The 14,171-nt window shown below is 39.4% G+C and overlaps 1 protein-coding gene across 1 annotated transcript; it reads right to left on the bottom strand.

Annotated features, from left to right (window-relative positions):
* Window positions 1–1,717: 1,717 nt before the first annotated feature.
* Window positions 1,718–7,238, bottom strand: rhcgb (Rh family, C glycoprotein b; the record flags this gene model as incomplete). The annotated part of the gene is made up of 10 exons (XM_083916921.1): window positions 7,051–7,238; window positions 6,274–6,424; window positions 5,835–5,982; window positions 5,580–5,746; window positions 5,196–5,333; window positions 4,718–4,854; window positions 4,438–4,562; window positions 4,247–4,320; window positions 2,379–2,446; window positions 1,718–1,751 (listed from the first exon to the last, which is right to left on the bottom strand). Exons 1-10 carry the CDS (start codon window positions 7,221–7,223, stop codon window positions 1,718–1,720), a joined length of 1,215 nt encoding a protein of 404 aa, XP_083773047.1. The 5' UTR covers window positions 7,224–7,238.
* Window positions 7,239–14,171: the final 6,933 nt, after the last annotated feature.

The following is a 14,171-nucleotide window of genomic DNA, read 5'->3' as shown; positions in this document are numbered from 1 at the left end:
ATAGTGAATTGACAGCCAGTATTTATAGGCATAGTTGTGTATTTCTCTACTTCTCCACGTCAATGTGCAAAAAATAACACTAGTTTTCTGTGTATGAATCCACAGGAATTCTAATTGCCAATCAGTTTAAATTAATAGACTCCAGCATATGTGTGCAGCCCTGCCAGTGACCTTGCCCTTTTGCTCCCCTTTGACCCGGAGTCATGATGACGAGGCAGGTCTCTAGTTTGTTTTTGGTCACCACAGTGTCCCGAGAGAGCAATAAGGGTGTGACCTTTACCCTCAGACTGGCTCCACTAGAGAGGACGCTGAAGGGCTCTTAAATGAGGGGGACCATTCATTTCCACCGTTTTATTGGTAAATCTGTATTTTATTTTATTTTAAATTCATTATCTATTTTATAATCGATTACTTAAAGGTATTAAATTATTAGTATACATAATTTAATGCAAATCAAGCACAACATATCGTGCAATTACGACACTGTATTAATAATTCTTTATTCATTTTCAACTAAAATATCATTGACTTTAGAACAGCATGACATAAAAATTCTACTGTGTACAAACATCAGCTTTTGAAAAAAGTAATTAATTATCATATCAATAGCGTGGATAAAAATACCTGCCAACACTTTACTTTCACCCTCCGATTAAGCCTTTATAAGCAGTTTATAAACATGTAATACATGTTTTATAGTACAATGTAATGTGAGCATATCCGTGTTCATAAATGTATTTCTCAGCAACTCCTCCTGTGGGTAGGGGGTGGTGTAAAGAAAAGATGATAAATAACAATTTGGTGAAACACAGCTCTTAAAAATATGTTTCTGCTTTCAACTACATTATAGTGGCACATAAGACGTTCATACGGTGCTTATTTAGTGCTTACAAATGGTAAGTGAAGGTGGAAGTGAATTACCAAACATCCTTAATGTCTCAGCATAGTTCAAAACAAATATCACAGCTTTTATTTTTAAAATCCATAATCAGTAATATCATACATACATAATCATACATGAACTTCCGTGTAAAACAAGTGATTTAACTTTTGTTTTTAATGCATCTAACTGTAATATCAGGACAAGCGACTATGCAAAATAAACCTGTAACAAATGAAGCTGAGGGATTAAAGTTTGCAAGAACAAAGTCTATATTCTCTTCACGTTACCCTCAGTCTGTTACGTCACACAGACAGGAAAAAAAACAAAGATGTGGAAGTCCCTGTGGAAAATCCAGTTCAAAGTGCAACTCCCACAATTGGTGAAGCAAATATTATACAAAACATGAATTTGAAATATTTCTCTCACAACCACTGAAAGGAATCTCGGTTATGTTCTATGTTTATGTTTAAGCAATTACGTCTTGTTTTATGTGAAACACGTTTTTTTTTTAACCTGTCGATGAAATGTTGAAATGACACAACTCACTCCACTAGTACTAACATTAAATTGAATAGAACATTAAATACCAATATATGATTGAATATTCATTGATTTAAACTGAAAATAAATAAAATGGAAGACAGAAACTTTCTTATTCCACTGGCAGATGTTTTCACTTACAAACATTTAAGAGACATATATTCACTGTATGAAAAAATAACAGTTTTTGATTGGAGGGCAATATCTATATCAAATACATACTTTTGTCCAGCAGGAGAATAAAAGGAACAGTGTGTGATAAAGACTGAGATCCGTCAGAATCCAGGCTTATAGTCAAGTCTGCTCCACGGTGAAATTTGACTCCGCTCTGGAAAAAAACAAGAGCGTCACATATGTGTAATATAATGAAACTTCACAGAAAAGCTGTGGCTCACAGTGTGTGGTGGCAAGGTTATGATCATGTATTCTCTTCTATAAGCTGAGATTTGGCCTGTAGATGTTCCCGTACGCTGTACATCGATCTTGGTGGGTAGAATACAAAGACGGCTCAGCTTTATCTAATAGTATCATTTTTATTTCCACAGCAAACATGACTTCAAGGTCATTTTGATGAGATGCACATATGGAGCTGTGCTGTGAAAAACCCCTATCAACAAACAGCAGAGGAGCGCTTCACTTGGAAGCACAGAGCACAGGGTCAATGTTAAATGAATAATCTGGCCTACACTGAGTGACAGGGACAGGATTATATGTATAAACATATGAAGATAGGTATCCTGATTGTGTGCTCACACTGTATTCAACGCAATGAACGGATAGTATTTCCAACAAAGGGCAGAAATTACAATGAGTCACATGCAGCCTCCACAAATTGGGATCTGCTGCCACCAAGAGGACACTGAATGCAACTCATTCCACAACAACAGAGGCCCTACCAGCATGGTTTGTTTGGTGTGAGAATAGCATAACTCGTGCTTGAAAAAAGGACACTTACATATCTTTGTTCCGCATGTGGTTGTTGTAAAGAAGGACTGGTGGGGCGGCCTCTTCATCCTCAGGAAGCTGTACACAATAAGAGCTTTTACATAAAATTTTAAGGGGAGAATAATAACCACATGACCAACCACCTCAGATTATGGGTATGTATGATGCTACTTGCACTTGTTAATGTCATAACATTGAAAATGATAAACCTTTGTCACTAACCTACACAATGAGCAATTGAAAAATAGGGTGAGGAACACAAAACAGTAATACGTTTCCAACTTCAAGTGTAATTCCAGGGCAACATTATTCCATGGTCTTTTTTCGGATGTAACATACATAAAATAAGACAGTTTTTTTGTGTATAAACTACTAAAAGAGAAATCCCGGAGTCGCTAACAGCTGAACGTGGCTAACACTGATTAGCTCGGGGTAGTACGGTGAAGGCATTAAAATATTTTTTTAACCACTAATACTGCTCAAAATAACACCAGACCTCTGCAGTAGCATGATAGGAGTCCCTACACATAAAACTAAGCACCAATGGGCTCCTTCCTTTTGGATTGCGTTCGGTAGGAGGAGCTGGTACCTGGCCAGTAGGTAAGTCTTTCAAAACACTCTTTTAATAAACTCCGGGTTCACTAACTACGTTATTGGTGCTTCGTTTTATGTGTAGGGTCTCTTCTCATGCATGTTTTAATGCCTTCAGCGTACTGCCCCGAGCTAATCAGTGTTAGCCACATCCGGCTGTTAGCAACTCTTACGGATTTCTCCATTTATAGTTTATATGTGAAAAAAACTGTCCTGATGGCTTATTTGATGTATGTAAGTGCCGAAAAAGAGCGGCGTGATTTTGCGCCAAAATTACACTCTAACTGTGAATTAAAGTTTGTTTTCATCAACGTATTATGTAAACATTATAACAAAATGATTTAGTTTGAATGGTTACACTTAATAGTGTGTTTTTGCTAGCTTTTTTTGTCCTTTTGAGTATTTCTTGTAATGCATCACAGCTTGACTTGGTCCCTTACAGACACAACACTTTCGCAAATTATTGCTGAAATTCTTCCGGTCAGATCAGATTGGACCAAATTAAATGAAAAGTCTCCAATCAGCAGGTTTGCATTAGAGCAACTGACTGGGGCTGCCAGTAAATAGCATTTTAAAGTGGCTGTACATTAGGAACATGAATACAGTTGCAAACAAATATTTGCTATGTAAAGATACAGTGGAGTCCAGAAGAGAGAATTGTATCATTTGAAAGTCCAGTGCATATGAGTGACGTGTGTGTCTGTGGCACACCAAGGGCGTCAGTATTTCAGGATTGAGTTGGGGAATGTGTGGATAAAATCACATGCAACCCACTTTTTTTTCACAATGTGTTCTCATGAAGTTATGCACAGAAAATCGGAAGTGCAACAACGCACAAAAAACAACGTTATGTGACCGATGTTAGCCGACAAACGATGGTGGTGGGGGTTAGGCATGAAAGACATCTGCAGCCACCACCCTGACCTGCATCCTTACACGTCTGCTCTCTGTCTTATACTACGTCACATGCTTTCACCATGCGGAATACACACACATCCATACGTGGAATACACACGAATTACTGCACATTACTTTTTGTTGTTATGTACAAAAGCTGCATTAGAACAGCATGTCGAGTACAGCTCCTTTACCTGAACTGCATTTGTCGAACATTATAAAAACACCACTCAAACAAAATCGTTGAAATATATGGTATGTGGTATCTATTCTGGGCAACTTTACACATTTTTTTTCAGGATGGACTCCTGACTCAATTATGATCTGATATTGACTCTCCTGTTTCAAACAGTAAGAACCTCTTTATGGTTGTAAAGAATCGTCTCTCACCTCCCAGTAGGGCTCATCGTCAAAACAATTGTCGTCTGCAGGATCTCCCCAGATTGGCAATCTTAAAATAAAACCTGACGAGTATACAAATGAGTCACCTTTCTTATTGAAACACAGTAGTGTCACAGTTATTTGCATACTGTGTATTTGTACCGTCAAACTGAAATGTGCGTGCAGTGTTTATTCTTTACCGACAAGGATGCCTCCGCCCACACCGAAGCAAATAGCCACGCAGAGGCCTGCAGCCTGGTGACCACCTTGCCTTGTAGGTACCATGTCTTTGAACTCACCCTCAAAGTCAAAGGTGTTAATGAGCCTTTAATACAAAAAAAAGGGGAATTTACAATGTCTTTCAAAATAAAAGATCATTTTTGGCCTCAAGAATACAAATATCCCTGTACTGGTTGATAATCGTCCATCTGTTACATTTTAAAAAATGACCTCTTTTACTTGTTAGCAAGGACCACTCACCCTTCAGCGCCATAAACAGACTCTGATGCAGCTGCAGCAGTAATGGCTCCCACAATGCCACCTATGACTCCTGGCATGGCATGCAGGTTATGGATGCCGCATGTGTCCTGGATTTTCAGATACTTCTCCATGAAAGGCTGAGAGAAACAACAATTAGGATTAGCTGAGTGTACTTAAAAATGTTAGCAGTTTAATTTGACTTTGACAATTGACTTTTAAGAGCAACAAAAGTAATGTGGTAAAACAAATTATGTTCTAAAGAAGGTATCTAATTAATGAAAAAGAAAAACAGATAAAATCCGCAAATTAAATGTGTTGGGTAAGAACATCTTAATATGGCTGCAGAGAATCACAGGGTTTTGCAGTTTCATTTAAATTGGAACATTTCTGTAGCCAATTGCCTAGATTTATTGTCACACGCTAAACTGAGGCTTATCTTATAATAGCTGTAACACAATAAACCAGATATAAACCATACCGTGATGTAGATATATCCCAATGTGGAGACGACGCCACAGCAGAATCCTACGATCAGAGACCCGTAGGGCATCAGCATGAACTCTGCTGCAGTTCCAACTGCAACACCTCCAGCAAGAGTGGAGTTCTGGATGTGAACCTGGGAAACGTGCGGGAAAAAAGGCAAAAAGAGAAGAAGAAAAATGTGTATCAATTTGATCTTTATTTATATTCTGAATGATGTGTTCACTGTATTAAGTGAAAGTGGCTATGCAACCAATCACAAGGCAAACTGAAGGTTAAGGTGGGGTGAAAGTCATGCCAACATGTTTGACGCACTCCTATTATCATGTTCAGCATGCATAAAACTTTGAGTGTTTGTGACTGACATAAAAAGTGCTGTTACCATGTCTAGTTTTCCATGCTTCTGGAAGAGGCTTGAGATGGCCACAGTAGTGAGCACAGTAGAGGCCAAAGCCAGGTAGGTGTTGATGGCTGCTCTGTGCTGCCCGTCCCCGTGGTCTGTGATGGCTGAGTTGAAGCTGGGCCAGAACATCCACAGGAACAGGGTGCCTATGCAGAAAGCAGGGTGGACATAAAAAAGTAGTGAAGTATTGTGAAAGTAACAAAAAATATCCTTCAGTATTTAAATCATGCCCACCGATCATAGCAAAGACATCTGAGTGGTAGACTGAGGCCTGCAGACGACTGCTCTGGTCCAAATTTGGCCGATAGAGCATCCATGAGATGGACAGACCATAATAACCTCCAAATGTGTGGATCACCATGGAGCCTCCAGCATCTCTGGCCTTCAGGAAAGAAACTGTTAGCATTGGCAGGAGTACATACAGCAGTTACAGCTACAAAAATGTTATGAGTTGTTACGCAGCAGCTACACGGTGGCATAAATTACAAAACATAAGCAAACATGAAAGTGTACCTATACAAATCTTAGACGCACATCCAACGCACAGTTGGTACGCTACCGTTCATCCAGGTGTAAAGACATCATCAGCTACATCACAAGAGGTTCTCTTCCACTTTATTATAAATACAGCTGAATGATATCAAAACAAAAATAAATTATTGTTTCAACTTACGTGAATGATATCCAGGATAATATATTCCTCCACAGCAAACAATGTGATCCCGAACAGAGTCAGAACCAGCAGCTGGACCGCACTGACTTTACCAAGTACCGCCCCGTAGGCTATTAAACAGCCCGCCACACAGAAGTCAGCATTGATCAGGCTGAATAAGGGAAACAATGGATACACAAGGCAATATAATATTGTTTGTTATCTGTGCTGGCCAAATATCAAACTGTTTATATTGGCAAAGGATGCACCTATTCAAGAGCAGCAAACCAAGTAAAGAGTACAACCATTCAAGTCATTATAAGCCCTGAAGCAATTATAAAACGAATCTTTCTCTTTCTTCCTCTCCTATAGGAACACGTGCACATATGGATATGTTGACACAGGGTGTCTTAGTGGCACTTCAACAGTACCATGAGTCTGAGTTTATGTTTACCTTCCAGCTACTGTGTCCACAAACACTTAATCCAAGGTGTCTCGATCCTGTCAGTCAAACTGGGTTCTTCACCTCACTGTCTCCCTGTGTTTTCCCTATAGAAACCTTGCATGTGGAAATATATCCATATCAGACACATTTCCCAGGAATTAAACAAGCAGAACTGAATAACATCACTTACTGAAGGTGGTCACAGTTGTGGCCTTTTATAAATCATCACTTTTCTGTTGCTAGTTGTACACATGCATCAAAATGAAATGGAATAAGAAGAAGCAACAAGTACTTCAACCCATACAACCAAGAGGGGACACTTCACTTGACTTTGAATAAAACAGAACAATTACTTTTCAACTCCAATTTTGATCTTTCCATCAGTGTAGTCCAGGGAGTGGAACCAGCCTTGCATTAGCAGTGCCCACTGGAGGCCGAAGGCTGCGATGAGGAAGTTAAAACCCACAGCGCCAAAGCTGTAGCGCTTCAGAAATGTCATCAGGAAGCCAAATCCAACAAAGATCATCACATGGACATCCTGGAAACCTGGGGCACAGACAGTAGAAGAGAGATGAGAAGGAGCATGGGCACAATGAATAGGAAAGGGGAGGGAATTTAGGGAACATCCGAATCAAATTGGAGACAATGCATTATCAAAAAATGAAACAAGGATTATGCTAAATAAGCTATCAAGATAAATAATGTTTTCAATCATTCTCAGCTTTCCTAACAAATAGTCCCTACTTATGAATGAATATGTAGCTTTTTTGGTAAATCGATATATTATGTATTTGTACTGTTTATATAATATGATACATTTAATACATTCTTATATATTATATACATTTACACAACTATGCAGAATTATAGGTGTATGTACAATAATGCACTAATAAAATACTAGAAAGATTTAACAAAAACAATAAAATAATATGAAATAAAATAAGAATAATGCCTCGATGATAACTTCCATCTGCTTAAGAAGTCCATGAGATGTGGTTGAAAGCCTCAGGAACAAAAAAAAAAAAAAATTGAGGTTGTGCAGGATGGATGCATTACAAGAAGGCAAAGCTCCATTCATGCCTATGAAAGTTGCTCAGTGGCGCATGAAGCCAAAAAAGTTCAACTGCAATAGCTGGATGATTGGCACTACTTCCGCACTGTTGAGTCCGTAGAGCAGGCGCACTAGAGACTTCGAGCCAGGCCGCTTTTCTAGACTTTCAAAATGTCGGCGCACTTCTAGGGTTGTGCTTAGTATTTTTAGTCAAACTGCTGTTTCAAAGGCAAAGAATAAGCCCTTAAACTCCTTTACAATAATAACAACAGCATTGCAGCCTCCCACAATTGGGGGGTTACTAGTGTGATGCAGGTCATTGCAGCCATGCTTTTTCATGACTATTGGACACTGCACAGTGTGAGGCACTGGAGATGTATTGTCCTACATTCGCACAGTGAATTCAAAATGGCTGATTTGGGGGTATGGCCCCATGAGCCTTTATAGTCTGGAAATGATAGGTGTACCTTCCAATTTTCATACATGAATTACAACTTCCGCATCAGTCACGTGATGGCCCCAAAAGGCATTTTCCCATTGACTTATATACAGAAAGAGACGTCTGTAAATCCATGCATGTATTTTTTTTTTTGCGTCCTAGCCCCTGCTAAATGATTAATTTCACTGTCACAATTTGATTAAATCAGTCCGATAACATTTGGAAAGACTACAAGAGCCATGCGATAAAATCATTTAATCCCCATTCAAGTTAGCGGAGTGTTTATATGGAAGCACTTGGATCGGCCAACGGAAGTCTCTAGTGTGCCTGCTCTATGGACCCAACAGTGTGGAAATAGTACCGATCATCCACTTATTTTTAGACACTGCAGTTAAACTTTTTGGGCTTCAATTTTGTAGGGCGCCACACCCAAGCCCGACTCATGATGTAAATATTTGCTACTTCTGATATGTGGGCAAATCTCCATAAGTTTCCGAGCACCCTCATTCTGTTTAAAACAATAACAAACAAAGCCATTTAAATAGGGGCTTCGCAGACCGGTTGGTCAGTGCTCTAATGAACACACAAAATAAAGCAGCGACAATGAGTTTCATCTGTTGTTGAAAATGACAATATTAGAACCATGTCCGGAACAGGTTGCTCTGTGAAACAGTTCATATCTGCTATACCCAGCAGTGTGTGCATACCAGCAGGTATCATTTACAGCGTAATACTGTAACCTTTGGACACACCTCAGGGTACAATAGCTTCCCACTGTTCTGTGAAATGTTATATTTTGCAAAAAAAAAATTTGCAGCCTAAATCTTCCATCACAAGGATGTAAACCCTACACTGGATGTATTTTATTAACAACCAAAATACAACAAATGCTTCAGGTCATTCATCCCCTGATATCCAACACCATATCTAGGATGGCTTCATGACAGCCTGACACTGACACTGACACTGTGGATTGTCGAATAAAACCACACCCATACAATACCCTCACACACACAAACACACACAAACACACACACACACACACACACACACACACACACACACACACACACACACACACACACACACACACACACACACACACACACACACACACACACACACACACACACACACACACACACACACACACACACACACACACACACACACACACACACACACACACACACACACACACACACACACACACAACCTGTATATATGTTGATATATATCTGTACAACGAGCTAAGCATTGAACTGGAAAGAAAAGACTGAGGGGAGTCAAAAGCCCATGGGAAAGTGTGCATATGTGGTTGTCAGAGCCTTCTCAGCAATGTAGGAATAATCTGATAGGTCAACAGAACTACAATGTGTGTATACATAAATATATAGATATTAACTTTATAGTATAAAGGCAGTTGTGTGATGATTGAGATGCTATACAGAATACTAGAGACAGAAGAAGTCACTTACTTGGATATCTGTAGTAGAAGTCGTTCTCAATGTCACTTGATATATTGTTGGCTTTCCGGTGCTCTATCCAGTGTGGATTTGATTCTTCGTTGTAACGAATAAAAACCCCAAACAGAATGATCATGGCTGTTTGCCACACAATGCAAACTGCTGGAAGACTGATACGAACATTAGTGTTCTTTGGACGGTCACACAATTCCCTGAAGCTTTGAATACAGCCCATTGTTTTTGGTTTGTTCTGATCTTTTGATTATTCTTTTTTTGTTTCTTTCTAGTTAAGTTATAAGAGAAGCAGCAGCTGAATTTGTTTTTAAGAGAGCTGCCTTCTTCAAAAGTTCTCTGATCATCTTAAGCTCAAGTGAAGATGAGACCACGATGGGTGTTTGCTTTAGTATGAGGACACTCCCACAGTCATTCCCTCCACTACTGCACTTGGTATGCACTAGACTTAACACTTTTCAGGTGGAGACACATCTTCAGTTAGAGATGCATCTTAATGCTTAATGATAATTCTATTTAATTTTTCTTTTCCCAGGATTTTGTATAGTATCCATCGTCACACAATGCAAGATCATTTTGTGATGGTATTACGCTAGCTGTGACTCCAGATCAGGTCAGTGGCGTAAAGTAGGGGGGACAATGGTCCCTTCCCTACTACTGCCACAGACGGACATATTAACACCAGGCAAAATACGAAAAACCTCCTCTGTGGCAGTTCCCCCCCTACAGTAGGTGTCTCCAGGAGCTCATTTTGCCATGACACATGATACACACAACATGCAGACTCACAAGGTGAAAACAATACTACCCTTGCTGTCATGGATGGTAAACATGTTAGTGACGAAGGACAGAGGAAACATGCCTGAGGGATTGTTTTGAAGTTTTGCTGTAACCTCCTGCCTTAACACAAACACAATTTGCATGTCACAGAAAGATAAACATCATTTTGTAAATACAACATATATGAAACTTGTCAGTGAAGGCTATTACATCACTGTCTCATCCCACTGGTGCAATGCCTGTGAAGCATTAACTGTAAATAATGTTTATCCATGCTGGGCCCCATTAAAGAGATGCACAACAGGTTTGACTAAGTCAACCATCACAGATGCAGGGCTCAAGGACGAGACAAGGGTCCAGTTTTGAAAGACTGTATACGGACATTTCCTAAAATGATCAATTTTATTTGAAAATTTGTGTATTTTTTTTCTTAAAGTGTAGTGATTACAGCTGAAACTGTTAAACTTGAGAAATTAAAACTGTGTAGTTCTGCAAAATATGAAAATACACTCATCTATTTGCATTAAGATGGTAAGTTGTAAGATGAAACGATTGATATCACTGTGAGGTAAACGTTGATGGAACCAGTTAGCACAGAATAAAGACGGGAAACAGGGAAACAGACAAAATGAATCCACCCACCAGCATCTCTAAAGCTAACTTATTAACGCATTATATTCTAATCTGTTCATTAACCAAAGTGTAATAACAACAATTCACCACCAGGGTAGCGGTTTCCCCATTTCCATTTTTTATGCAAAGGTAACAGGCTGCTCATCTGGCAGCAAGAAAGCAAATAATTGTATTCCAGTCAACTAGTTGATTAGACCTCTTCTCAGGACTGTGTGGGTGTGTCTACTGGGATTGATTGACATCTTCCCAAGTCTCCTGTTAGCTTTGTTTCACCTGTTAAGGCGGGACCAAGTACACCTGTATCATTCTTAGTGGTAGACGGACATTTATGACCTCATACATCCCCATCAAATTCTCATCAAAGCCCCGCCCACCTTCAACCCAAGCAGAGGTCTAACCAGCCAGAGTAACTGAAAACACCTGTGGGTGTTCAGGGGCTTTAAGTCTTCCCAGCAGTTCCTGCCTGACTGGCCCAAATTGTCGTGTTACTTTTGCCACTTTTCAATCTTATAATGACGCGATATAGCTAAACTTTCTCACTTCAGTTTGCACTACATAACTCTGACGGTGAAGGGTGAATGTATACACATGGACCACCAGAATTAGAATCGTGTTATTGTCATTGCACATAGTACAACAAAAGTGTCATCCAGACGGTGCAATCTACAACAACACATTTTAAATAAAAAGTAATAAAATGTAAATAGTAAATATGATGAGGACCTATCTGACCTGTCCTGTACTTGCATGTTATGTAAGTAAGGTCAAATACACCAGACTTAAGAAAATGAAGCAGCTCTCAGATGCTATGCGCTTGTTTCCCCTTGATCCTCTGATGAAGCTGTGGTGAGAAAATCACTTTGATCCAATAAAAGAAAAAGTCACGTTAATGTAAAGCTAATGTGTTGAATACTTCCAAGTAAAGCCAAGGAAATTGTTGTGGATCAAGAATCAAATAGACAATTCTGATTCATAACGAAAATGAAAGTTTATTTCTAGTTTATTTTAGATTAAACTACATTTTTTATTTAAGATGACCAAAGTGCTGTTCCAAAGCCACAGAGGTGTACAAATACAGTATTTCAAAGGCTCTGTCACCTTTTCGTTTTACTCTAAGTAAAAGGGGAGTACAATACAAACCTCATCTCACCAGGAAAAAAATGAGCAGCTGTCAGCAGCTAAACATATCAATGGACTGGTTGTGCACTCACCAATAAGGAACCTCATTAAAACGAGTGAGCAGATATCTATGCTCAATTGATCTTACTGCTCGGCTTAGCACTGCTACCTTGGTGATGTCATTCTGGCAGATGATGTGCTCTTCTGGGATGATGTGTAGCATCGTTCCCCCTTGACCTGAGCACCGCTGTCAGGCTTGTTGAAGCAGCTTCTGTATCTTGTGTTTTCTTAAGAACATAACGGAAATACGTGGATTCATTTTTTGCACATTAATTTATGTTAAACAAAACATTTAACCTTTGTTTATTCAGTGAGGTTTCCCTGGGAGCTTTAGCGTAGCTTCACACCTGGAAGCTGCCCAGCTGGCCCCTAAGCAGCTTCTTTGGAACAGGTGGGTTTAACAGCCTTTCTCAAAGACAAGTAACTGTTTGGAGCGACGAAGTGGCAAGCGTACTTTCCCCACTCAGATTTATCCTGTAGGTCCAGGGATTAAACCCATAACCTTCCAGTCGCAGGTCCACTTCTCTTACCTTTGGACCACCATTTCTCAGGTAATGGGGGATTCATTTTATCCACTTTCAATTCAACTGTGAAACAGCAAGTGCCTACTTAAGAAAGGAGGTGACAACACATCCCAGGCACTACCAGTGATTTCCCATGATGTGTTACTGAGGTGAGATAGTCAGACTAAACAGCCCTGGTTTACAGGCCTTTTTACAGCATTTTCACTCATCATATCAGGGAAAGTGCAGGTGTTCTTAAACTCAGTGAGTCAACGTGTGACCGTGAGTCAACATCCACAATACCAGCACCCTGAAACTGAAATCAGCTTATTTACAGTACACCTGTGTTTTTCCACTGTTTTCCCTGCTTTAAAATGTCAAAATGGACATTTGACATATTATATATTGGAACATACGAAATCTATTTCTAGCAATAGTATGGCAGTATAGGTACTTCAACGCAGGGTAAAACAAATACCGTGATTTATTTTCTCTTTTGGCTCCATGGAGTCTTGCTCACACCCACAGCCGTCAGCGTCATCAGTGATTTACAGATAACACAACTCTTTTGTTGAATTATCACACACCTCAAAAGTAACACATTCTATTTCCACCTCAACCTCGTGCTCTTCTGGGTGTTGAGCAGTGTCTAGGATTTCATGACATCTAGCGGTGACATTGCAGATTGCAACCTACTGAAAACCCTTCTGCTCAACTCTCCCTCTCCAAGATGGGAAGTGGAATCTACGGTAGCCTCACGTAAAAATGTGAAAACATGAATGGCCCTCTCTAGAGCCAGTGTTTGGTTCGTCTGTTCTGGGCTACTGTAGAAACATGACAGTGCAGCATGGTGGACTCCTGCTCCTTTAAACCACTGATTTAGACTCAATATCCACAGGGTTATCAATGCCCTGGAAAAATGAACATATTCTCAGCAGTTCCTGCCTGACTGGCCCAAAATGTCATGTTACTTTTGCCACTTTTCAATCTTATTATAAAATTGAATTGAATATTCTCTGTTACTTAATGTATAAATATTAATCATAGGCCCTTTTCACAAATATGTTCTGATTTGTCTGCCTTCAAAAGAAAAGCACAGGTGTAACAAACAGCAATAACGATGTCTGTGGTTCTCCTGCTTTGACAAGCCATAACTTGTGTTGGATTAACTTGCGTCATATACACCTCACTAAATAAACAAATGCAAAAACAACTTATCTTTTAGATGAAATGATTTTATTAGAAACCAGTTTTAGTAAACCACATCCCTATGCCGCTATATACTGTAAGGAGGTATTTTTATGAACTTCCAATGTTATATTTATGGCAGATGCAGGAAATGATTCAGCATTGCTCCCAAAGTATAATACAGTGTACACATTTCAGAACTTCTGAAGAATGTGTAGCT

This window comes from Echiichthys vipera (assembly GCF_963691815.1).
Source record: "Echiichthys vipera genome assembly, chromosome: 7".
NCBI lineage: Eukaryota > Metazoa > Chordata > Actinopteri > Perciformes > Trachinidae > Echiichthys > Echiichthys vipera.
Note: the sequence above shows the minus strand (reverse complement) of the source record. Positions and strands in the feature narration are given on the sequence as shown.